The sequence below is a fragment of the Manacus candei genome, unplaced genomic scaffold, assembly GCF_025592945.1.
Source record: "Manacus candei isolate 608988 ecotype Guabito, Panama unplaced genomic scaffold, ASM2559294v1 h1tg000062l, whole genome shotgun sequence".
In the NCBI taxonomy this organism is placed as follows: Eukaryota; Metazoa; Chordata; class Aves; order Passeriformes; family Pipridae; genus Manacus; species Manacus candei.
The window spans coordinates 2361618-2387038 of NW_026138110.1; the positions used below are offsets into that span (position 1 = coordinate 2361618).

The 25421-nt window shown below is 47.8% G+C and overlaps 1 protein-coding gene across 5 annotated transcripts; it reads right to left on the reverse strand.

Annotated features, from left to right (window-relative positions):
- Positions 1 to 277: 277 nt before the first annotated feature.
- On the reverse strand, positions 278 to 25421 carry NDNF (neuron derived neurotrophic factor). 5 transcript variants are annotated; one of them, XM_051804866.1, is made up of 5 exons: positions 25264 to 25421; positions 21559 to 21712; positions 4267 to 4455; positions 3197 to 3321; positions 278 to 2344 (listed from the first exon to the last, which is right to left on the reverse strand). In XM_051804866.1, the coding sequence occupies exons 2-5, from the start codon at positions 21576 to 21578 to the stop codon at positions 954 to 956; spliced, it is 1725 nt and encodes a 574-aa protein (XP_051660826.1). In that variant the 5' UTR covers positions 21579 to 21712; positions 25264 to 25421; the 3' UTR covers positions 278 to 953. The 5 variants fall into 5 exon arrangements, with proteins under 5 accessions (XP_051660826.1, XP_051660825.1, XP_051660828.1 ...); XM_051804865.1 differs by lacking the exon at positions 25264 to 25421 and adding an exon at positions 21836 to 21973; XM_051804868.1 differs by lacking the exon at positions 25264 to 25421 and adding an exon at positions 21836 to 21973 and having other exon boundaries at positions 4267 to 4532.

Sequence of the window (25421 nt, forward strand, 5' to 3'; positions counted from 1 at the left end):
AAAAGTCTGTTACCTGTCCTGAGGCCCTGACCTGTACCTTACTTCTGGGACTGGGGCAGTGTGTATCCTGTTCTGAGCTTCTTGAAATGGGGCTGGGCTAGTTCCTTCTCTGAAGTGTGTTTTCCATTAAGCAGCTCCCTACAAGCTCTTGAGTCAACGAAGGTGGCATGGAAAAACAAACGAGAAAATTCAGAAAATCTGAGATCCAGAAACACAGTATCTTACAGAAACCTACACAATGGAAATACCAATAGAAAAGGAAAGGAAAGAAACAATATATAATCTAATATTTTTAATTTTATGTACAGGAATATAACGTTATGGCAACTTTGTACATGAAATACATACAGTATTTAAACATGGAAATCAGCTAGGTAAGAATTTACATTAGCAATGAAACTGCTTCATGTGCAGCCCAGTTAATACTTAGTTTAGATCTGTATTTTATTGGGGGGGGGGAAGAGATTTTAATAGTTTACAGTCATAGAAACATAAACATTTAAAACAAGACTCTATAAAATAATTTACAGAAACCCTACCGCCTACACTGAGAGAAAGGGTGTACGTCTGTGAGTTCTGTGTGTGAGTAACAAGGTGGACAGATGATGGATCTCAGCCTTATTAAGTATAAAATAATTTAGAAGCAGTTCATGCAATATGGAAGCAAAGGCGTGCCAGTTCCTCCGAGGTCTCCTGCTACCTTGGACATCTACTGAGCATCACACGTGGGCCACTGGACACATGACAATACCATTGCCAGGTGCTGCCAGAGAGCACCAGCCTCAGTTCCTCCAAACAATTACTTACGTAAACATAAATATACAAGTTGATATCTTTTCTACACAGTACAAATACAGCTCACAACTTCTCAGCTGTGCAAGTAGTCGATCCGTATACTTGGAAGTAGGATAACGCTCAGTCCGGAGTTCCATATATTTCTATGTACAGGGGCACTAACAGAACTTCCTTGTTTTCACCAATTTGCTCTGGTATTTCACAGAGTGCCCCCCGTGCCCTATCACGTAAACGTCCAGCAGGTAGGACTTGCCAGGCTGCAGGCCCCTGATTGTCTCTGTGGTCACTGCTTTCTGGATGTTCTGGCTGTGGAAGTATTTACAGAGAACCTTGTCCGATTTCTTCCTCGTGTCTGGACCCAAGCACTGGTTCTGCTCCCTTTTCTTCTGCTCTTCGTTGTAGTTGTCATCCACTTCCCTCTTGTAGATGCAGAACTTGTTCCTCTCCTGCGTGCCCAGCCAGGCCACCGTGACCGACGAGCACGTGCGGAGCTTGTCGAAGGCTTTGATCCGCGTGTCTTCCGGGAGAGAAGGAAAAGACTGCTTGTTGGGCCTCGTTGTAGCCAGGATCTTCAGCATGGAAGCACCTTTCTTGCTTCCTTTCAGCCTAACGAGATACTTCGCTTTCGCTTTTCCCCGAAGCTGGAACTGCCGCACGCCCTCCACGCTCTGAGACAAGAGAAGTTTTCCATCTCTTCTCACTTGGATCTGAACAGCATCCAGGCACGAATGAACGGAGAAGGTGACTTTTTGGTGGGATGAAACGGGGGCAAACCGCAGGAATTTGGCTCCCTTTCTCTTGATGAAAACATCTGTAACTTTGCCGTCCTTCAGCTCGACTGTTTTCTGCTTGGCCTCCTCCTTGGTCCTGGCGAAGGTGCCGATGTACGCGGTGCTCATGTTGGTGTTGGTGTTCACCGCAAACATGTCAAAGTAGTACTGCGTGTCGGGCTTCAGGTCAGACACGGTGAAGATGTTCTTGTTCCCGATACAAACCTTATGCAGGTCAACCCTGGGCTTTGAGGATGTTTGCCGCCCAAACTTGGATGGTTTCAGGAAACCCCGCTCTTTGCCGGAGTTGTTGTCCGCAGGGAAGCCAAAATGGGCAAAGTCAAACGGACTGAAATCCAGGCCTGGTTTTGGAGCCATCATGAAGGCGTCGTCAGAACTGAGCTTGGCCTCCACAGCGCAGAGGCTTTTGAAGTTGTGCTCTTTGTTGATGACTATGCAGTACTGGATTGGCTGTTTCAGTAGGGAGGCAGTGGGACTTGGCTTCCACGCCAGGGTCACCGTTGTACGTCCCAGGGAGGTGACATCGATTCTGGGATCGTAAGGTAATTCCGGATAAGGCTGGTCCGACTCCGGAGTGGTGGTTGCGTACACCTTAAAATGGGTGTCCTTCTCTGTGGACAGCAGGTCTAATTGGTACAGCCCAGATGGGGAACTAGAGGACACAAAGTACTCCACATCGTTGCCTTTGTAAGAGAAGAGCTCTGTGCCTTCCTCACTGGTAATCTGCTGTTTCTGTTGCTCAAGAGGCTCTGGGTCACCTGCATTACAAGCAAAGAAAAACATCTGTACAGACACACTCTGTGAATATGCAAAAATGAAACTCTAACAGACACCTACATTTTGCTACATACAATACAAATGTGAGATGAAAAGGAAGGTTTTGTCTTCTGAGGAAGATGTAATCAACACTTCTGTCAAATCAGAGGGGAAAATTGGTTTGGCACTCAGGTTAAAACCAAATGCAACAGAAATTCTACCTGGCCAGTATTAGCAGAGTCTCATGAATGGTAGCTAATACCTTCCATGGGAATATCAGGCACCCCACCTGGAGATGCCACACAGTTCCCCAGGGAGAACTGACTCACTTGCCTGTTCCTGGACATGGGACCTTGACTTTGACCCTTTAAGTCAGGCTAAAATTTTGTTGCTAAATACAGTGGGGACCAAGGGTGTGTGTACCCTCCCATGTGGTGTGTATGACAGCTTAGCATTTGTGTTGAGAGGCTCTGGAAGCCGAAGCCCTTTTCTCTCCTGAGCAGCAGTTACATGGCTCCAGGTCTACCCCCTCAAAGGGGTGAGCTCAGCCCTGCTGCAACTCCAGCCCTGTCTCTCCAGTTCTTACCTTGTGTACACAGCTCACAGCAAAGCCCCCAGGAAACCCAGTGCCCTCTGTGACCTCAGCTTTCCTTTTTATTTTTTGTAGCCCTTTTCCCTTTCATGTTGCTGCCTCCTGCCCGTTTCCTGCACAACAGCAGGACTGGGGCTGAAGATCCAAACAGCAGGAGACCATAAAGTTGGGCCTGCTGTGAGATTCAGTGTTTGAGGAAACCTCAAATCCAGGAGAAAAGCAGGTCTGTGTGGCACAGGGAAAATCGTTCGTGGTTTGTTACCTGAACCTTCTCCACTGGCTTCCTCTGGGAGCTCTTGCACACTCAGTTTCCACTCCAGGGGGGCATCACATGGGGTCACAGTCACTGCTAAGGGAGTGTTGTCCTCTTCAACCACAAAGAAATACCTAGGGGAAGGTTAACAGACCACATGTCAGTAACTCCTGAGGGCAGCCAACTGGCAGGGACTGACCTGACGTGACTGAGGATGGTCCTGGAGGGACAATGGAGTCAAAAGTGTTACTGACAGGCAAGTGTGTGCAGAGGGAATGTGGGAAGGCCGCTGGGCGAGAGCTAAGGAGGTGAGGGGAGTCCTCCCACTCAGACACCGGGGTACAGTTCACACTTCCTTGTCAAGACACATTTTTTACCCCTACACTAACTGTGTGCAGTGTGAATAGTCACAAAGGTATAAATGAGGGAAATGGGATCTCCCACGGAATTCAGGGATATGCTCTTCAAGGCAGGACACACATTTATGCTATGTCCAGGTAAGGGCCCTAGAAGCACATATAGATACAGACACATCCAGCTGCCCTCCCACATCCCCACAAGCTCTAAACATCATCTATTGTAAAGTATTTCTCACCGATGAAGGCTGGAGGAGAAATGTGATATGATGGCAATGCTGCTCTTCCCTGAAGTCTTTGGAGCCTCAGGTTCTTCCCCAGTCTAACCCCAGTTTTTTCTGGAAGTGGGGAGTTCAGATCAGACTGCCTTACACTGCTACTTTAAAGTTCAATATGAAATAATGAAGAGAGACAAGTGTGGTCGGCTAAGCCTGTAGTTTCTAATTTCCTTCCCTCTCCCTTTGCCTCCAGACATGGTTAGTGGCCCCACTTCAGGGAAATTCTGTGGTCTGTGGGAGCTCTGGGCTTATCCCAGAAATCAAATAAATTGGACAGGCCCTCAGCTGGGGAGGCCAGATTGGGATGGAAACTCGCATAGTTACTTACTTCACCAAACAGAACACTGGCATTTGTATTTCTCTGGTTTGGGTCCAGCTTTTATTTCAGCAAACAGAGCTACTATCTCCAAAGTACGACCTCCTCCCTTGAGCCAGGCAGAGGTACCTTTTAGGGGTGTCTCGGAACAGGTAGCTGCTGATTTCCGCTCCATCCGGGATGACGGACGTATCGTGAAAAAACGCTTTGTCCCGGATCTGCATTTGGAACAGCTCCTCATCCCTGGTCGGGAACTTCTGGGGCCTGGAGCCCAGTGGCAGCAGCAGCAACAGCAGCGGGCAGTGCAGCAGGAGCATCCTACAGCAAAGACAGGGAATCCCACCTCAGGAGGGGGCACCACGTGCAGCTGATTCCCTGCTGAAACGTGGGCGTTCCTGTAACAACATCATATGCGCTTTTGCAGGCACCTTCCACCTTGAACTGCAACTGAGAGCAAGCCCATGCACTGCTTTCAAATGTTTATCTCTCCCTGTCACTACCAAAAGCCTCCCACATACTTGGGTAGGGCCGCAGCTTGATGTGTTGCCACAGCAGAGACAGAGCTCGCTGGACTTGGGAGCTAAAGCCAGCACAGAGCAGATGGAGGGGACATCGGCCTCGCTCTCCTCAGGAGATTTCGTTTGGGCTTCCAACAATCCTTTGGAGAGTAAATACTTCCAGGGAAGTTGTTCTTTACAAAAATAGTGAATTAGGAAAACATGTGATATAAACCCACACATATTCAAAGCACATTGGTATTAACATGCAATTCAGCAGGGCTTAATCCTCAAGCCTGATGGGAATTGCAAAACACAAAAGCAGAGAATCCTTTACAAATTAGGCACAATAATTCATAATCTCAGCCTTTCATTATTATGTCTACAAGTAGGTCAGTAATGACTACCCGAACACATACAGTGAGACAGGCTGGAAATCTCCTTTCAGTACAGTAGATGATCTCGTATATAATGGTTCTGGTATGGGGGGAGTAGGGGGGGAAACAGTCCATTTTTGGTACGACTATATCAAGTTTAAATTGCTAAATGATAACATTTATTTCAAATTAGGGGGGGAAAAACAAAGGAGGTTTAGGTCTTTACCTCAACTGTATTAGCACTGGCTTTGGGGAGAAACATGGTAAAAAGCTGAGCTGGCAGGAACAGTTTTATCTTGTCCCTTGGCTGAATGTGCAGTCAAACACTGCTCCTGTAAGGTAACTGTGACTTTATAACAAACCCTTTCTTTTTAACTTTAAGATCAAATCTACTCCTGAGATTGGGGTTTACACACACACACACACACTTGACCCTTCTCTCATATTTTATGCAAAAATAGCAAACATAAAGCTCCTTGTTCCTTCCACCAATGCACAGGTCCCCTCAGCTCACCCCTCCTACACACTCCCCTCTCCTGCCCTCCACTGTCTCTGGCCCCGTTATCTCAGATGATTCTTGCCCTGCTTTCTACTGTTTTTTCCAGCTCCTGCTGTCCAGCTCAGTCCCTGCCCTTCATCTATTTTCCCATTGAAACTGGTGATGCAAGAGGGAAGAGAAAACATGGAGCAAATTCCAAAGCATCCGTAAGCCACGAATGACGCATCCTTAACATTCCCTCACAGGATGCAATTTTATCTTCCCCTCTTTTCACTCATGCCCTCCTCAGCCTTCTCCCTCCCTGGTCTGACACATATTCCTGTATCTGCAGCCAGATCCTCCCCTCCCTGAGTGGAACACCATGGAAAGATAAAAGCAAAAGCTTCTCCCAGCATCATGTCCCAGGTGGGCAGGGAGAGCCCCCTGCAAGCCCCCGAGTGGTGAGCTACTTATACCTAAATCCAGATTTAGCTTTCCCAGCATTTGTCAGATTTTATCCCAACCAGCTTTTGATGGCAACAGACATATTTCCTCAAATTCAGACTGAAGTGTTGATACTTATCAGAAAACTCAATGGCATTTGACCTTTTGGAGCAAAGATCCAAAATACTTGCTGACTCGAGTCACCAGAGTCAGCAGAAACCTCCTCTCACACAAAGCAGGATGAGTTTCGTGTGCTCTAACATGCTGTTTATTGATTTTTCGAGTGTTATCGTTGGCCAACAGGGAAGAAATTCTTTCCAACTTAATCACAACAGTTAGAGCAGATTATTTGGTTAGGTAAGAAACTCTGACGCTTTCTGCAGACAGCGTCCTCCACGTGAACCCCCTGAAATTGCAGCCTTGTGTATTCCCATAGTCAGTCCCACTGCAATGTAACCTTTGTTAAAATAAACCATTCTGATTACAGGCTAAGCTTCACTTCTTAAATAATTTCACCAGTTAATGTGCTTAAAAAACTCCCATAAACAGTGTTTCTGTCCCCATTACCAACCACAGAGCAGCCCTGAGGTACAAATTTGCCTCTGATTCCTTTATCTAACTGTAACAGCATTTTGGCTTAAGAGTAACTGCAAGGAGACACATCAAGGTTAGTTCTGTGATCCCTGCCCATCCCATACCAAAATACCTGGAAATACCTCCGAAAATGCACTTGCTAGATGTGAGCCTGTGAATTCTTGCCCTACCCCCAAGCCCACAGAAACTTCCATCAAATGATTTTCTTGCCTTGGATTTGTTTTTAGAAGCCAGGTACAAGCTGAGGCCCAAGCACTGCACTGCTAAGCCATACAAATTAAGTGAAATATGCTGTGTGATTTTTTTTGCTCTCTAGACTGTGCCACCTCCTTAAATGCCTTTTATTCCTTTTCTACAAGTTCATCTTGTTTTCTTTTCTTTTAAACTCCGAGTCAATATTTTATTGATATATTCCTGCTGACTGGAGGGATTTGCCTGCTGTTTATCACTGAATTTAAGAGAGTGCCAAAATAAACAGTCCTAAGTGAAATAATAAGCACCGTTTTCCTTCTCCAGGATTGCAAAAGTGCCCTCTAATGGCCCATCTTTACCTCTCGCTTTTTTCCCAAACTCTCTCCCTAAACTGAGCTTTAACTCCAGAGGGAAAAGTCCCGCGGCTTGACCCACTCTGGGGAGCCAGACTGTGAGCAGGGAGCATCCAGGGGGTCCTCTCCCAGCGGACAAGGCAACCTGGTGTTGCCTGTAGGCCACTGGGACACGGAACCCAGGGCAGGTGGCCAGGGTTTCCTTGGATTTTCACCTGGAATGCGGCAGTCCTGTCTCCAGGTGAGCAGCTCCTGGGCTACACAAACACTCTGGCAGCAACAGCCACACCTCAGGAGAGGTTTGCTTAATAAACCTGGATGTATTTACCTAAGTAGATCAACAGATGATGAAAAATACATGCTGTACATTGGGATATGAGTTATTTTAAACACTTCAGAATCTACCACCTTGGCAGAGGCTTGTGTTTTTTTCCTTCTCCCACAAAGAATCAGCCTGGACGTTTTATAAATTCCAGTTAGAGGCACATACACATGAAAGTTATTGCTAAATCAGATCACAGGGTTTATGATGATTACAATGAATTCCTATTTTTTAAAAATTTCCACTCAGGCAGTGAGCCTTACCCGACTTTTCCAGAATCCCACCTCCACAAGCCCTACACAGCCCTCTGTCCTGCCTTTAAGACCTCTGCATAACAAACTTCATCTGCACAAAAGGCCTGCAAATCTCTAGGTAAACTGCAATTATAAGCAGAAGAGGAGGGGATAACGGGATTTGCAGCTGGCTCAGGTTCTGAGTGGAGGAACAAATTAGCCAGAGCCGTGGCAGCACCTCACAGGCTTTTCCCACAGGCTGCAGGATCACTGGGGTGGGCACATCCTCAACCAAAGCCAGAAACAGGAGGCCTCAGGGGAAGATTAAATCACCCCATTTTTGATTTCACTGCTCAAGACTACAGTATTTTCTGACTGCCCCAAGCACCACTGTCCCTGAATATACCCACGCTCCATAAAAAGGGAGCAAAAGTACTGGATTCACCACATGCATGACAGTCATCTCCAACTGCCTTGATCTGTGGAAATCATTTGCTTTACCCCTCCACTGTCTGTAGTTCACAGAGACCTGTAAAGGATTTACAACAGCAAAACAAAAAAGATCTGGGTTTACCTGAAGCAAATTTGTCTGGAATAACCAAACCCTCATGTTTAATTACAGAGAGTGGAAAGTGCATGGCTGTAATTTAGTGAGGATAATTTCAAGGCACTGCCTGACACAGTGCTTTTGTGTTGCATTTCTTCTCTTTTTTATTATACGGATGGTTGACTTTTTTCCTCCTTACATCCTATTTTTAAACTCTGGCGTGCTGGGGTGCTGGGTTTTTTTGCTGTTTACATTACCCATGCTGCATCTCATAATAAGCCTGCAGATTTATTGACACCATTTAAGTCCAGCTTTGGAAATAAAAGGGCACTGTGTGACTTCTTTGACTCATTATAGGAATGCTGCAAGTAAAGAGGCAGTGAGCTTTTCCATTATACACTTCATTTCCAGCGATGTATAACACAAATACACGCGCCTCAGCACACACAGTTATCACCTGAGAAACAGAGGGGTTGAAAAGCACCTACCAATTTCGATTGTAATACAATTAGTTATTTTTAAAAGTGCAAACAAGAAAAAACAATGCCTTTGCAACCAAAGTATTTACCGGGAGCTGTGCCATTTGTTTGCTTAGGGGGAGACCAGAGGGGAAAAGTGAAGGGCTGCCATTTAATGCTCACTGTTCCCTGAAGGATCTGGAAAACGTTTGGTACGCTTTTCATTTGGGCTTTTTTGTGGTTTGGTTTTTTTTTTAAAGCAGCACTTTTGAAAACTTGTTGTCTGGTCCTGCCTCGTGTGTGGGGGAAATCATGGGCCAGGCAGGGCTGTGGGACCTCTCCTGGGGCTCGGGACAAGGAATGCAGCCCTGACAGGGATGCAGGGGCGTATCGCTGTCTCTGTGGATTTTAAAAGCAAATATTTTTGTGAAGTGCCACAGCCAGCTTGACATGGCAGCTCCCGTTGGCAGGACCAGCTGTAACTGGGAGGGCAGGAGCATTTATGGACCTGTAATCCGTGGATTAAAGCTCCCTAAGTCCGCACGGACACGATGGACTATAATGGTGCCTTTGAAGCATTTAGGGTCCACCGTGTCAATAATCTGTGGATTAACTGACTGCCTCTTGCAATTCCAATTCAACCCACGATTTTCCTTTGCTGGGAGTATTGTTTTAGCAAAGCAATCACAGTAGCACAGGAAAAAAAAATCCAAGCACGTGAAAATAAGAAGGTATGAGGAAATAAGGGTACATTTCCACCAAATCTTAATGAACAACAGTGGCAGGCAGCTACAGCTTGGCGGAGAGCTTAACTCCAAAGGGCTATCATTGTAAAATGCAGAGCTGTCTCAAATTAGACATGTTGAAAAGCAAACATACTCAGGGAGATACGGTATCAAAAAATCAAATTTTACATGGACTATTTTGTTTCTAAACCGAGCCTTATTTATTTTTCCACTTTTAGTGGAAACAGATCCAACTCTGATTACATCAAAATCGTCACCCTGGAGCTGGTGGTGGCTGGATGCTTCAAACACCAGCTGAGCCAGGAGATACCATTTGGGAGACTCGAGGAAATGCCTCATAGTTTTCCACATACCAGCACTTCTCCCCTTCACAGCCACCTCGACCCAAGGGAGTGTCAAAGGCAAACAAACAGCGAGTCCCCGGCAGCCTCTGGTACAATGCTCAGTTGTTCTGTCCCTGCGAGGGATGGCAGTGGCTTGGGAAGAAGGGATGTGCTGGAGCACTGGGTGGCAGCCAGCTGGCAGCCCTCCCCCTGCCCAAATTATACTTCCCTTGGTCACTCCTGTGTCCTTACTGTCATACCTGCTCACCCTCCCAAACCTCTAAGTGGCTGGATGTTGCTCCTGGAGAGGGCAAGTGTCACGGGACAGGTCACTGGTCCCAGCTCTTCCAGAGGAAAATCTCATGTCAGACTCAGAGGAATTTTTTCCATAGTCTCAGCAGGGGTTGAGCCCAGTTGGAGAAACAAGGCAGAGAAATCTTAGTTTGCACAACTCCAGGCTGTTTAAGATAACCAACCCGGAATGCCACGCAGCCCTACCACAAATCTTTCATCGCAAGAGCTGGAGGTGTTTTATAATGGAGAGTAATTATTATCCCCTTGTTACAAGCAATAAAAGTAGGGCAGAGACTTTCCTTGTTCAAGGAAATCCCAATATAATCCCTTCCTTTAATCATAAAACAATAGCTGCTTTCCCCGGCCAAGTCATTCTGCCTTCAGCACAGCTCTCCGGGTGTACGTTGCGCTGTCTCCGTAATGAATTTCAGCAAGGGGATTAGCAGGGAGGAACATACGAACAATTACAAATTACAACCAACACCAGCACATTGGGATTTGGGACAGAGTTTCCCACTGCTTCTTTGGAATACTTCAGAACGCCACTACGAGCAAGAGCCCTTGCCAAAACCCACGAGGGGCGGGGATGACTGAAATGCCAGGGCGTGACAAAGAGCAGGGACAGAAGTGGTGTCCGTGCATCCCGCTGTCGCATCCTCACACCGCCGGGGCTTACAGCTGGAAATCAGAAGGGCTTTTGCAAAGAGCTTAAAACATAAACCCAAAGTCATTACTGCGTTAACTACCGGAGGAGTTAAAGTGGTTTGAGCCATTCCTAGGGCCTGGGGAATACCGCTCGCCTGGAGGCTGCTCATGGACAACAAGGTGTTGGATAAAGTAGAGAAAACAAGGGGCTGGTGCAGGGCAGGGAGCTGTGGGAGAGGCAGGGAGCTGCAGGTCACTAGAGTGACTTGCAGAGCAGGAGCAGGGGGAAGCCAAGCCTCAGGCAGCTCCAGCAACAACCAGAGCACTCACGCTTTGTGGAAAGCTGCGCCATGAGCACAGTGGAATCACTTGAGCACTTCTTCCCTTCCACTTTTTGGTAGGGGATTAAAAAAGGGAATACTGCTGACTACTCTGAAACCCTGTTAAGTGCACAGAGGCTGATTCCCAGAGCTTCCATCAGATACGCGGTTTTCTTCAGGGTCAGGAACACCACCACACACATCCATAGGATTACAAGCCACAGCCAGCCCCAGGGCATTAGTATTCACACCCACCTCCCACCCCTACACACACAGTTTTCCTGCAAGAGCTACTCAGAAATTCTCACTTGCAATGTTGCCATACCTCCTGTTTTAGCACCGAGGATTTCTCAGCGCTCCCAGGCTCACCAGTAACAACCAGCAATGTCTGTGCAACAGTGTGGAGCACAGCAGCAGCAGCTCTCCAGAAAGCCCTCTGGCAGCTGGAAGAGCAGAGCAAGGCAGCAGCAGCAACAACCCATGCTCATGCCCAGGAGACAATTCCCCAATCCCTGCAGTAACAGTCGATATCCTGGGGCAAAGACACAGCAATGGGAACTCAAACAGAGACCATAGCAGGCATCTGGCACCAAATGCAACTGTAAGGTTGGATTCTGGGGTTTTTTCAGTCCAGGAACATTCCTAGTTAACTAAATGTGGGACAGGAGAAAATACAATTTATTCTGTTTTCTCCTATATTTTTTCGGTCTTATCCCTGTGTCACTTTCGGTTACACCCGAATCCTGCAATCCAGATCCCCAGCTGACTTCAAAGGAATGATGACTTTTTCCACTGAATTCAGAGTCTAACCCATATGGGAATTAGGTTGGAAAAGCCCCCTAAGATCATTGAGTGCAACCACCAACCCAGCACTGCCACTTAAGCCATGTCCCTTAGCACCACATTGACACATCTTTTAAATACCCCCAGGGACGGTGACTTCACCGCTGCCCTGGGCAGCCCGTTCCAGTGCTTGACAACCCTTTCCATGAAGAAATTTTTCCTGCTGTCCAATATAAACCTTCTCTGGCACCACTCGAGGCCGTTTCCATTCGTCCTATCAGTTGTTACTTGGGAGGAGAGACCAACACATATTAATTATGACCACAGTAATACATGTTACATTGATAGGCGATCCTCCAAAATTTCCCGTTCCCTAATTATCATCAGAGTCCAAATTTTTCTGATTGAACTTACTATCCAAAATTTAATTCAGTTTTAATATTATCTGCCTTCAGCTTTCAAGGTATGCAAAGGAAATATTAGGCCCTGCAAGTCCTTAATGAACCATTAAGGTGCTCTCTCATAATGATTTGTTACATACACCCGTAATTCACAGATGCTGTGTCTCATTTTCCCTAGCTGGAAAAGGGCTGCTGGAAATATGTAAACATTTGCCAAGTGTTTGGAAATGGAAAGTATCAAATGCGGTGCTGCAGCTATTGATATTTACATAGTTCTACCAGCACGCTGGGTGTTGGAGCTGGCAGATCTCAGCCACGGTTACAGCAGCAAGGGCTCGCCGAGATCCAGCACGGATCACTTCCCACTGCCCCCAGAGAAAATCCCAGCCTCCCCCAGCTGCTCACACAGCATCGCTCAACCTCTCCAGCACTAAGAAGCCATGTGATTGAGCAAGGATTTGCCTCCAAAGGGCAAAATGGACAGGAGGTGGAGAGGCACAAGCATTGGAATTGCTGCCACACGTGAGCCTTGGTCAGAGCTGACACACAGACCTGTCTGGAGAGCTGTAAGACACCACAGCTCACCAGCCACCAGCCTCAAAGCAGGACAGGAGCTTGTTTGGGAGCTGCTAGTCTTCAGCCTTCTTTCTAGCACTTTTTTGGCTTTCTAAGCAGAGGACCTCTGCATGACCCAGCTGGAAAGTCTTTCCCAAGTGCAAAAAGATGAGTGCTCCAAAGGGATGTGCTGCCAGAGCTTCAAACCTGCCAGGGTCAGCTGCAGAGCTGTGGTACGGGATGTGAAAAATCTGTTTTTCAAAAGGGTTGGTTTCAGCTCCACTCCACTGCTGGGCCAGTGTTTATTTGTCCAGGCTGGCAGGCGAAAGGTTAGTCCTTCATCTGGTTACTGCCAACAAAAGCCCGGGGAACACATACGGTGGGGAGGTCACACTGTCATGGGTGAGTGAACATCCAAACAGCCCCAAAACCTTCAGGCCTTCTTATGGCAACCATACATCCTCAGCTGACAGCAGGGGAAAGAAGGGAGAAGAAGGGGGGAAAAAGAGGAATTTTTGCATTCAGAGATGACTGAAATGCGTGCCAAGGGCATTTCCTTTCCCAAAGGGGGTAAACGTGGTGAGAGCTGTGGCACGGGATCCAGCACTGCCTTCTGGGCACCCTTTTCTGGGAGTGTCCCTTCACTAGGGACTGGAAACGGCTACACCAATCTTGGATGAAAGTTACTGCTAACAGACAAAGTGTCATTTCAGCATCACGGTTACTACCTCACTGTAAAACCCAAAAAGCTGTAAATTCAAAAAAGTATCCGCTCTTTGGTGCTTTTTCACCAAGGGCCACAAGCTGGGGTCTGCTCAGCCCCTGGTTGGAGAAACCAATGATAAGCCCATAGTTCCAAGTGGGACTGGTCATGAACCCCATGAGCAACAGGTCAAGCCAGAGCGTGTTTTGGGCTACTGAAAGTGCACCTCACTAAGATGCATTTTCGAGTTAAAGGCCTAATTGCCTGGGTTTTCTTATAAACACCTTGCAACTGCTTTTCCTTAGATGAGTGGGAATTAGAATGCACTCTGTAAATTAACACAGCACATTTCTTTCCCTGAGCCTGCCACTCTGCTATCACACACTTGCAGGAGACGTCTCAGACTCTTGCTTTAAAATTCAAACAATTAAATTAAGTTAGACTTGTTCACGTGATGCGAGAGGGTCTTAAAACCTACTTATTTTTCCTTGTATTATTTTTTCCCAACCATTGTACTATAACAGGATTATAAAAGTTTTAATTGACTGACATTAAATCTTCCCTGCAAAATTGTAACTTTAATACCCCCTAGGACTATTAGATTTTTATTCATTATTTCTCATTACTGAAAAATCAGTTTGAGAGCGCCCCTGGGGTCTTCCCCAAATAAGGATAAGATCCTATTAGCCCTACAAATCATACTCAAGTAAGTAATACTTACCCAGGAGAGAAAGCCCCTGGGGAATTAAACACAGATTTAATAGCCAAAGGAAGGGAAGGAATGGGGACTAGAAACCGTCAGTGCTGCTCACTGATGTTTTCCTTCACATCCAGAGACCAGCTGGCAGCTCCAAGACACTTGGCTTTCCCGCACCATCATCATCCCAATCTGTAAACTGCTTAATTTGCATCAGGTTTCTGGGTTTCAGAACGCTGAGACACGTTTAGACTGTTTGACTATAAACAAATTAGCAGCAAATCTGCTGCACCTAAACAAAGCAGCAAGTAGGAGAGAGAGAAGGCTCCCTTCTCCACGATGTTCTGGCTGCTTTGTAAAAACCTTCCACCCTGTTTAATCATCCCTGCAAACGTGTGTGAAGAACCTGTGATCCCTTTGCAGCAGGAGCAGTGGCTGGTCTAGCACTGCTCTATTTTGGTACTGAGCAGGTCAGAAGGGAGAAAGGTGAAAAGCATCGTTTTTCTCACTCCCCAATAAAGTTTCAACCCCTTCAAAGTTACATTTTCTTAAATAATAATAATAATAATAATAATAAATAAATTTGCTTAATTAGGCAAACAATGCTTTTCCCCTGGAGGCCCCAGGGGAGGTGTGGGCCTTGGAGGTGTGTCCCGCTGTGAGCGTGCGAGGGTCATGCTGGAGGGGCGCTCATATCCTCATATCCGGACCCACCAAGGGGGGGAACGAAGTAGGAAAGATAAATTATTGCCTTCTGGTTTCCAGTTTTCCAGGTGCTCGCAGTAAGTACCCACTGCTTCTTATCTCAGCTGTCACACCAGCAACAAACATCTCTGCAACTACTGAATTTAATTACCCTGAAGCCAGAGCAGCCCCAGTTCAGGCCAAACCCGAACAACCCCGCGTGCTCTGGAGAAATCTGTGAGAAATGCTGCACATGCTGCCATTACCTGCTCAGGTGGGAGGACAGAGCCCACTGAAAGATGCTCAGCACAGGATTTGCCTGCATCCTTCTGGTTAATCAGGTATATTTTTGTTCATTGAAACAGTCATGTACTGGGGCTGGGTTCTCAAACAACTCGTGTTGCTGATTACTCGAAGGGCATTTAAAACCCGTCCTCTAAAATGTCCCCCACCACGTTTTTGGTGAAATCAGAGTATCAGCTACCTCACATATGAACTGAGACCACACTCTGCCTGTTTCTGATGTGTCCTGCACGACTGACACGCTCCCTGGGATGCAATCAAAGCCATCTACACAGTCATGGGATTTTCGACTGGTTCCTGTTACAGCTCCATGTTAACATTTATCTTTCTCCTGTTCCATGGGTGTCCTTGCATACAGCAAAAGAGAAAACTAATTTTGAAAGAACAAATTTCTTTTTAATATTTACTCTCTCTCTCCTGCTCTTAACGTATTTCCAGCTTTAAGCACATTCTCCTGGAGTTATGATTTATTATCCTGACCTCTTTCCCGATCTAAGGGCAAATACTTCCTCTCCTAATGACATCTCGTTAAAGTTTTCAAACATAACATCTCCTCGGTCTTCAAAGCTCCTTCCATCCATCCATAAGCATCAGGCTTATTTGAGTCATTTTCTCAGGCAGAAACTATCCTTGCTTGATCTAATGAGGATTTTTGTTGAAGTACATCTCAGTCACGATGTAAAACAGAGTGGGGAACGCGGCTTCTGCGCTCTGCCTTTTCTCCAAGGCATTGCTCGCTCACTCACTGCTCCACTCGTGATGCAGCAGAGCTCAAGTAGTACTTAAGTCCCTTCTCACTGTTCTTACCTACGATATTTGACATAATCCTGACTTCTTCTAGTTTATTCCTGCCCATACAGTCAGTGACACCAGCGGCATTCGGTACCGCACCAGGTGCTCTGTAAGCAAGGTAAACATCAGTCTCATGGCCTGTCAATACACTCTCACACAAAACTTATATTCCAAACATTTATGTTATTAGCTGAGGTTATCATCCCTGGAGCTGGGCATTCCCACCAGTATGTACACCCTTTCGTAAGGGCTTGAAAACTTGTTTTCTTACACGAAGGAGGAGGCCCTTCCCTCCTTCAGTCAGGTCCACCCTTCTCCTCTGCATTTTATAATCAAACAGGAAAAGAAAGCAAAACCTCCCCCGTTATTTTAGCTCTCACAAGTGGCTGAACTGGTAGCCCAGAGCAGCTCTGTCGTCCTCCACATGAACAACATCAGCCCCTCTGAATGCTCTGCACAAGGAATGTGCAGTTTTCATTAGGCTGCCCCTAATGCAGAAAACGTGCACGTTCTGCGGGGTGGGATGGAAACCCGCCGTCCCTGGTGTGTCCATTGGTACAAATTAGTAAATCAGCCTCCTGCCAGAGCAGGCCAGGGGCTGAAAAGGTAAATACCCACTTAGCAAGGCAAAATAAAACCAGCTCTAGAAAGATGCGAGACCCCGAAGGAGGGCTGAAACAGCCCCTTGAAAACAGTGAAGTAATGGGCTTACAGTTTTATTATTCACATAAAGTTTAGTGACTTCAAAATGAACGCGAAGCCAAACAAGACTTGTTATCCCACTAAAATCTGGGCTGTAACTGAAGCCAGTACCCAGATGTTCTGTGGTAAAATCCGCCGCCTCGCTGCATAAAAGCACCACATACCCTGACGTACAGTCCTGGCTTGCCTTTATCCAAACCTACTTAGATTCTGGATTATTTTTCTAGCAATCTTTTAAACTGCCACGGGAAGCATAAAAGGTGGTCTCCTACAAAGCCGTTCGGTACCAGCTTGAAATGTAACCATTTGCAGAAATAAATCAGGATTTCTTTTTAATAAACTGTTTATCACCAGCCTCTTGGGATATAAATTGTAGAAGAAAAAGCAGGGTCTGAGTTTAATAAACATCTTGTCTTTTTATATATATTAAGGCAGAAGACCCTGGCACACTTCAGAGTGAAACATCCGGCAAACAGGCTCAATCCAGCCCTACTGAAGGCACGGGACAGGGAGCAGAAGGCCACAGCATGGCTGGAGCTAACAGGAAGGGGTTTACCCCTTCATTTTCAGGGAACTTCTAAGGTGGGCAAACCTTCTAAGGAGGACGAAGGGGACTCGAAGACGGTGTTTCTGCCCATACGTGCAGTTGGGATGTATGAGCCAGGATGCTCCAGGGGCAGCTTGGGCTCTTGCCAAGCTGGCCAGGAGTAGTGTGGCACTGAAGGATGCTCAGGACTCCCAAGGTGGAGCTACAGCACCAACTGTGTCCCCAGCCCAGCTCACAGGAGCTGGAGAGGGGTGCTGGAAAAGCCATGGCAGATGGGCTGGAGCTGTGTGCCGGGAGCTTTAAGCGTCAGCTGAACACGGAGTACGTGGTGAAGGCATTCGAGCCGAGCAGGGAAGGCAGCACAGGCGCTATGTGATTTTGAACAGCTTGCTTGACAGTTTGCACCATATTGTATTTATAAACATTGGGGGAAACCTAAAAGCTTTTCCTCGGCGTTTCCGAAGTCGCCGTCCACAACAACACAGGCGTGCGGGGCGATCCTGCACAGCTCTGCCTCACCTCTGTGACAGCCTTCTTACAATTAATTAAGGGGCCCATATTAATCTCTGTGGGATCAGCATCCCACACAGTGTTCAAATTCCCTCTGAAACTGTGATACGATCACCACACCCTGACCTTCCCCAGGGTGACCGGGGCGGGAGGTGACCAGCTGGTCGGCAACACCAGCAGCAAGTTACAGCCGTGCCACCTCCTTCCAGGTGTGGCTCACACCAGGGAGCAGCTGGCTCTGCTCGGGGGTGCCACAGAGCGTGGCATGTCCCCACGTGTGTTGTGTCATCTCACTAGCAGGGCTGCCATGACACGCTGAGGTGCCCACCCTACACAGCAGAAACATCAGTGGGGTTTCTGTGCAGGGCCGTGCAGGCACAAAGCGTGACGCGCCCAAAACCTCATCACAAAAAGGTGACAAGGCAGAAGGAATTTTTCAGATGCATTACCAAGCCCTTTCAAAATGAAGAGGGGCTCTTTCTGCTGGCACAGAAAGCACACAAGGTATCTCTCTTCTCACCACAGAACAAAACACAGGCACAGGAGCCTGAATACACCCACACAGTCCCCACGCATGATGCACTGCTGCACATTTCAGCTTCATCACATTTTTAATGGTCAGAGTAGAACATAAAAAGTCCTCTCCTCCTTCAACTATTAATAGGTTTTAAATCCTAGACATTAGGTACTCACAGAGATTTGTAGTGGTACTAGAAAGCTGCCTGCAGCAGCTCTCCTCTTCCAGGTACGTATGTGTTTAACTATGAGGTAGGAGAGCGAGGCCGGCAGGATGAGGCATTCCCAACAAGGAGTGATCTGAAATGCCATTCCTAAAATAGCTAAGAATCAGCGATTTTCAAAGTAGGCTGAGCAGAAATACAAAGTTTTTTCCCCTGCTCCCTCTTACAGCCCAGCCAAGGGTGCTGATGATGTCTAACACCCGAGCGCTATTTTTACGGAAACCAGGTTATGGACAAGCCAGCAGTGCCTTGCCAGGGTCACTAATGTGATAAATCACTCGCTGTCAACCACCCAGGGAGGAATTCACCCTCCAGTCGCTCTCACCTCTTCCAGTTTTACACAGATACAACTCCATCATCTCGACCAAGCACGAAATCAGTGCATCGAGGCTGGAAGCCCATCGTAAGACAGTGCCAGATGGGGCTGCCAGTACTGCCTGACGGTAGGATGCTCCAGTGGAAGCACAGTGCCACACCGGTGTTACTGAATGTCTCCTGACATCTGCTCACAAACAGCCAGCCGGGCCAGGGAGATCCGTGTATTTACGGCAGGGATCCTGCCTCCCCGCTTAGCTCGCCCCATGCGGCTCAGTCAAGCCACCAGAACAGCGATACTATTTAAGTGCTTTAATTAACGATTGTAACTAGATGCTAACCAGATCCTTTGGCGGGGAGGGAAAATCCAAGGGAAGCTACAAGCTTCACAACCCTCTCTCTGAAACCAGCCTTGCAGAGGCTGCCTAAGTCCACGTCGATGTCCACCGGGATGATTTCCAGAACAGCCCTGGGCAGCATGGCACAGACAAGATCACGCTCATCCCTGGCACCAAGCTAACCCATCTGAGGAACCAGGGCACATTACTGCTCAAGTATTAAATACATCCAGAAAAAAAAAAGTCACAGAATCACAGCTTTTCAAAAATCCGCGCCAGCCTTTAACTGTGAAGGTTTAGATACATAAAAGTTATATCTGCAAGTGATTAAACAACGCTTTGTAGCCATTGTCTCTGCTGTCGAAATAAAAGCGCAACCCAGGCTGCACGTAGCAAATCTCCGCACTTACATCCCACCGTTGAGTCTTCTGTCTACTTTTTTTTTTTTTTTTTTTGGTAGCCACTTTTTTTTTTCCCCGAAAACAACGTACGATGCTGGCGAAGCCGGAGCCTCTGCCTGCCTGGCACACACCCGCCCAGCGGCAGCGAGGACGAGCCGGGGGTTCCCGGCAGCCGCCCGGGTTGTGGGGCACCGGCCGCCGCCGGCTGTAAGAGGGCAAAAGCGGGGGGGAAAACCCAAAGCTCCAAGGCGAGGCGGGGACCCGGGAGGACGCCGAGGTCCCCCCGGCAGCATCCCGCGGCGGAGCGGTGCCGGGACGCGGGGCTCGGCGCTGCCGCCGCAGCGGGAGGGACGGCGCCGGGGTGGCCGCGTCCCGCTCTGGCCGAAGGGTTCCGCACCGAGGTGGGGGCACTGCGACCCCCGCCCGCCCCGGCGGCAGTCGGAGGGGGCTCGCCTGCCCGGTGCCGGTGCCTTACCTTGCGGCGTCCGGTCCCGTCCCGTCCCGTCCCTCCCGCGGAGGGGAGAGGCTTTTTTCTTTTCGGGGGGCGGGTGTTTACCTACCCCCCCCGCTCCGGCGGGGACGGGCTGCAGCAGCGGGGACTGTGTCACGCACGTCCCTTCGCGCTTTATAGCCCCTTCCCTTCCCCACCCCTCCCAGCGGGGGAAAGGGGGGGAAAAAAAAAAAAAAGAAGAAAAACAATAAAACGCAGGGAAAAGGAGCTGGGAGCTCCCCGGGCACCCGCCGCCGCCCGGGGCGAGGGCACGGCCCCGGCTTCTCCTCCTCCTCCTCCTCCTCTTCCCGGGAGGAACGGCGGGGCGGCCGGCAAAAGTTTTGGCGGAGGGGCGCGGAGGGGCGCGGAGCGGCGGCGCCCGGCGCGTCTCTCGCAGCTGCCGCCGGGCCGGGCCGGGCCGGGCCGGGCGGGCAGGGGGTGCCCCGGGGCGCGGCCGCCCCGCCCCGACACCGCTCGGCGCAGGGGCGGGCCCGGGGGCAGCCCCGGCACCGGGGGGAGCCCGGCCCGCAGCCCCCCGGCAGAGCCGCGCAGCGCTTTGTGCCGCGCCGCCGGGGGCTACTCAAACATCCATCTTGGAGGGTTGTATCCTGCCCGCAAGCCGGGACGGCGGAATGCGGGGCCGCCTGGCGCGCAGCGCTCTCCCACTCCTCTTTTTCACGCAGCCGCCGCTTGGAGGGGTCGGGGCTGCGGGAGCGCTGCGGAACATCCCGACAGCGACGGAGGCGGGAGAGAGGGCTGGGGAGACCGTCAGGGATGCGTGAGAAATGGGATTTATTAAACCCTCCTGCAATTTAGCAAACGGGTCTTGAAGCTCTACATTCAACCTCTCACCTTCTCCCTCATTACGTTTTTGTCAGAGGCATCTTTCAGGTTTGGGGAGTCAGGGGCAGTTTTCTAACCATTACCTGGGAGCAGAAACTATCCTTTGCCATTTAAAAACAAACCCCTCTGGTTTTGTTTCCTTTTTGGCACATCAGTCATAAAACCGTCAAGTGCTACATAAGCATTAAACAAGTTATTACTGATAGCAACTGATGGGTGATTTCCCTGAAGGTAATCATTCCTTCCTTACTACTTCAACAGATTTGGGAAGCACAAATAAAATAAATTAAAATCTCTTTTTTTTCTTTTTTTTTTTTCTTGCAAGGCAGCTGGGCAAATCCTACAGCAAATCCTCGGCACGGAGGGATGCAGATTATCACTTTCTGCAGGGTGACAAACAACTTCACTTTGTGAAGACACAATCCCCAGAGGAGCTCATGTCTTCAGGGACACATAACTGTCCAGACCTCTGCTAATTGCCATTAGTTACTGCCACTTACCTCCCACTCTGTCAACTCACAGAGCAGCCGGGTTGCTCCAGGCAAGGCAGCGAGCACTCTGCCCAAGGGGCTGCTCAAAAGCATAAGTTCACCAAAAGTAACCCAGGATTAAGAAAAAGAGCCCCCCGGGAGCCACTATCCAGTTATCCTTCTGTTTTCATGTCCCTGTTTTGACATCTTTTACAGCTATCCTTATCGTTTTCAAATAGGTTTCAAGGGTGGGAGTTTGGGGAAGGGAGGAAAGGCACAAGTTTAGAACTAAATTAGGCATGTTTAAGGGGAACCAAAAAATACCTGGTGTAGGCGCACAGCATCCCGACTTCTCCCTTTCCACAGGATTGTTCCAACTGCAGCACCTCAACAAAATAATCTCAGCAAAATACACGTGGCTCCTCTTTCTGATGCAGAAGGCGCAGAGGTTCGATCATCCAAAAATGGGAGGATCTGACTAAATAAGAAAGCCAAAATTAGTAAAGAAAACCCGGTACGTTCCGAGCAGATTTTCCCCAAGCCTTCGGAGTGTGCAGGAGGCAGCAGAGAGGGATGTGCTCAGGTGAAGGCAGGCAGCTACCTTCGGGTCCGATTCATGGCACACCAGGATTTTGTAGAGCCTGCAGAAATGGCTGGCTCGGGTTTGAGGTCATTAGAGGTAAAATATTGCTACCCAGCCAAAGAGCTCTCGAGGCTGCGCTTCACACGCAGGCAAAGCGATTATTTTCAACCTGAGGACAGCTTTAGTGCTATTGTTCTTAGGGGGTATTACTGTTTGTGATTTCAGGGGGAGCAGGAAGACATCCCCGGGATATTATTTACAGAGGTATGTGAACACTGCACAGATAACTCTCGTTTTGGATGCCTGCAGCTCCACCTCTATCGCAACTGTAAATCTCTGTCGTGATTTAAAGCTCAGCACGGAGCGACTCCCAGCCAGGGGCACATTAAAAAAACACCTCCACAACTAGATTTGCCGCTCTCAAAAATTTATAAGGTACAAAAAACATTAAACACAGATACCGGAGGCAGATTTGGGATTCACATGCTGGAAGCCACGTGTATGTCTGGAAGGTACTAGGGCAGCCAGTTAAATGGATACCAAATAAACGAAAGCCCCAAATACAGAAAATTCTCCTGTGTAGGTGATTCCTTTAAACCATTAGATAGGGGACTATCCCAGGTATTATCCCAGCACATAGCAAATTGGCATTGAAGAGCTCCCCCTGAAACCAGAGGTGACTCAGGTTTGTACAATCTTTACAGGAACAGGTCCCAGGCATGGAGAGGTGCAACACCCAGGGCAAAGAAGTCCTTGACTGTAAAGTGCTGTTCCTTATGTTTGTGTGGCAAAACCGAGGAACCAAAGGGGCAGGAGATCAGCAAACCTTCAAATGACTTCTCCCTGGGCATTCATCTTCTCCTCCCACCCTCTCAAAGGCTTCCAGGGAACTGAGCAACATGGCACTAAATACTGATGAGAACCAAATTATTCATTCACGCGCAGTCGCAATCTCTGTCTGTAACTGCGGATCATTCGCTTGGGGGCTGGAACTGTTTTGATTTCAGTGAGAAAATAAACATCCAAAATTTGGAACATCTGCAATTGGTTCACAAAGAGGACTGTAAACTGTCTGGGTAAAAATGGCACTGCTCACGGTGTCACCACACTGGGAGACCCCGTTGGAGCGGATGGATAGGTGCTACCAGGAAACGAGATGTGTGTTATTATGTGTTATGGAGAGAAAGAGCAGGAAATGTTTAGTAAGATATCCAGTGAATAAATCCTGAATAATAAATCTCTGCGAAACAAAAATGGAAACAGGCAATTGGATATTCTAGGAGGGGAGGAAAGAGGGATAATTCATCATATAAATAATTCATTGCAAATTTTAGCACCCGGCGCTGCTGCGCATTTGGTGTGGAGGACAGATGACACTGTGTGTGCTTGAATGTGTGTTTAATTGCATGTATATATAATTTTTTTTCCCAATTATATGGTTCTCATTGTGGTGCAGATCTGAAGATCTGCTATCAGTAATCCATTGATTAGCACTTGTCACTAGGGGAAGGGTACTGTTATTTATTAACATCAGAAACTGAGGTGCTAAACCAGACTCATCAATTGATTATGCCCAATAAACCAGGCTGTGATGGGTTTTAGTCATGCAGCATCACACAGTGCTCACTGTCTCAGAAGAGGAATGGGCTGGACAGCAGGGGCCTCAGGAGGCATCTAGGAAGCATCTGGCTTGGTAGCTGCTACTGCCTCCCCCAGAGGAGCAACACATGACTGCCCAGGTGGAGCCCAAGCAGCGACAGCGCGCAGGTAAGCGATAAAACCGAACGCTGTGAGCATAGAGATGATGCTACTGCTTCCAGCAGGAATGCTGATGTTGCTCACTGGGTCTTGCTTGCCTGTGGCTGAGCCACAGGTTCCACCTGAGGAAGAGGTTTTCCTTCTGCCTGCTGGGTTGCTTGAAGCAGAGTGACCTGTGTGAGAGGCGACGGCCCTGTAGGGCTGGACAGAGCATGACCCTGGGAGAACAGCTTCCCCCAGTGCTGCTGCTTCCCTGAGCACAGCCCAGGCAGGCAGGGAGGGAGCACCATACCCTACACACATCGCTGGCTCCCTGCTAGCCCCAATTACGGCTTCTTTTTTCTAATAAGAGCCATTTTCTCTACCCTCTCCTGGGAAAAATCAAAAGCACGTGCAGCAGTTGCTGCTGCATCACTTGAAAGTGCTGGTGGGAGAAGGCTGAAACAACACATCTCAACAGCAGAGCAGTGTTCATACAATTTCATGACACCCCATTACATGCCCTCTAGGCTTTACCCAGATGCAGTGTAGGCTGATGCATTGCCACTGACCCCAAGAAATTACACACTGGGGCTGCCCTCAACTCATTACTTGCCTATTTTATCCAATTATGTTTTATTTATTAAGCTAATCTTGGAACTCTCTTGGCGTTGACTGTTTTACACCTCCAGTGCATTCTTTTTAATCCTACTGTTTTATGAACTGATTAACAAGATGTATTGCTCCAACAGCACGAAAATACAACACAAATTGAAAAGATGGTCCAACTGAATCAAGTCTCCAGCACTGGCGTTTCCCACATCGCCACTGGAAAACACCTGCTGTTAGACACTACTGCAGCACTGGTTTCATTTTGCAAAATTTGATGTAATATCATAAAGCCAGATTAAAGATGAATGGTTTCACTCTAAAATCCCAGATCTGAAGGTGAAAAATAATGACAAGCAGACCTTTCATGCTCCAAGTGTTATTTCCTAATCATAACCTTATTCTACTGAGAAAGAAAAATGATGCTACTTTGCATAATTTAAATAATCGAATCTACTTTCCAGATAAAATTGTTAATAAACCATTGATTTAATCTCAAGTGCCCAACAGACCCCTTAAACTCTGATGCAAAGTATCCATTCCTTTAATTAAAACAAGTGAATTTAATAAAGATGAATGGTATGATAATGAGATGTATTAGGAAGTATGGGCTACTTTGATCTAGAACATGCACCCTTTGATTCTTATGTGACTAGGTGTTCCCACAGACACAGCCCAGACCCAGGTTCTTGTTATATTCCTGTCTTCAAAGAATAATTGCTTTAGACACGTCACTGCAAAGTGTTGATCCAAGGCACTATTTCTCAACCACACTGTTACATGCTCACACACAACGGAGTGACAAACTCTTTCCTTCCAACAAGAATGGTACTTGAAACTGAGCTCTAACTCTTTTTTCTTTTTGCATGTAGTGCTTTTGCTTGTAGTGCCCTAAACTTCAGCTCTACATACAGCTTCATTCTGCTTCTCATAAATCCTCAGTGCAACAGTAGTAATTGCAAACTTTAGGGCATATTTGAGGGGTCCATAAGTACCTCCCTGTGAAACACAAAAGACTGGGACCTATTAGGCAGAAAACTACAACAGATTTAAAAAACAGATTTGGGGTTTATTTTGGCAACTGATTGAGAAGGATTTACCTTTGCACAGGACAGACAAGGGGAGTCTGTAGTGTTCTAGTTCCTTCCAGGCCACTGAAAAATCCATGGCATCAACCTCTTCTACTTCTCCTTCCTCCCTCCAGGTGAAGACCATCCTTTGGTATCCTCAGCTCTCATTCCAAGGCTGAGGCTTCTTC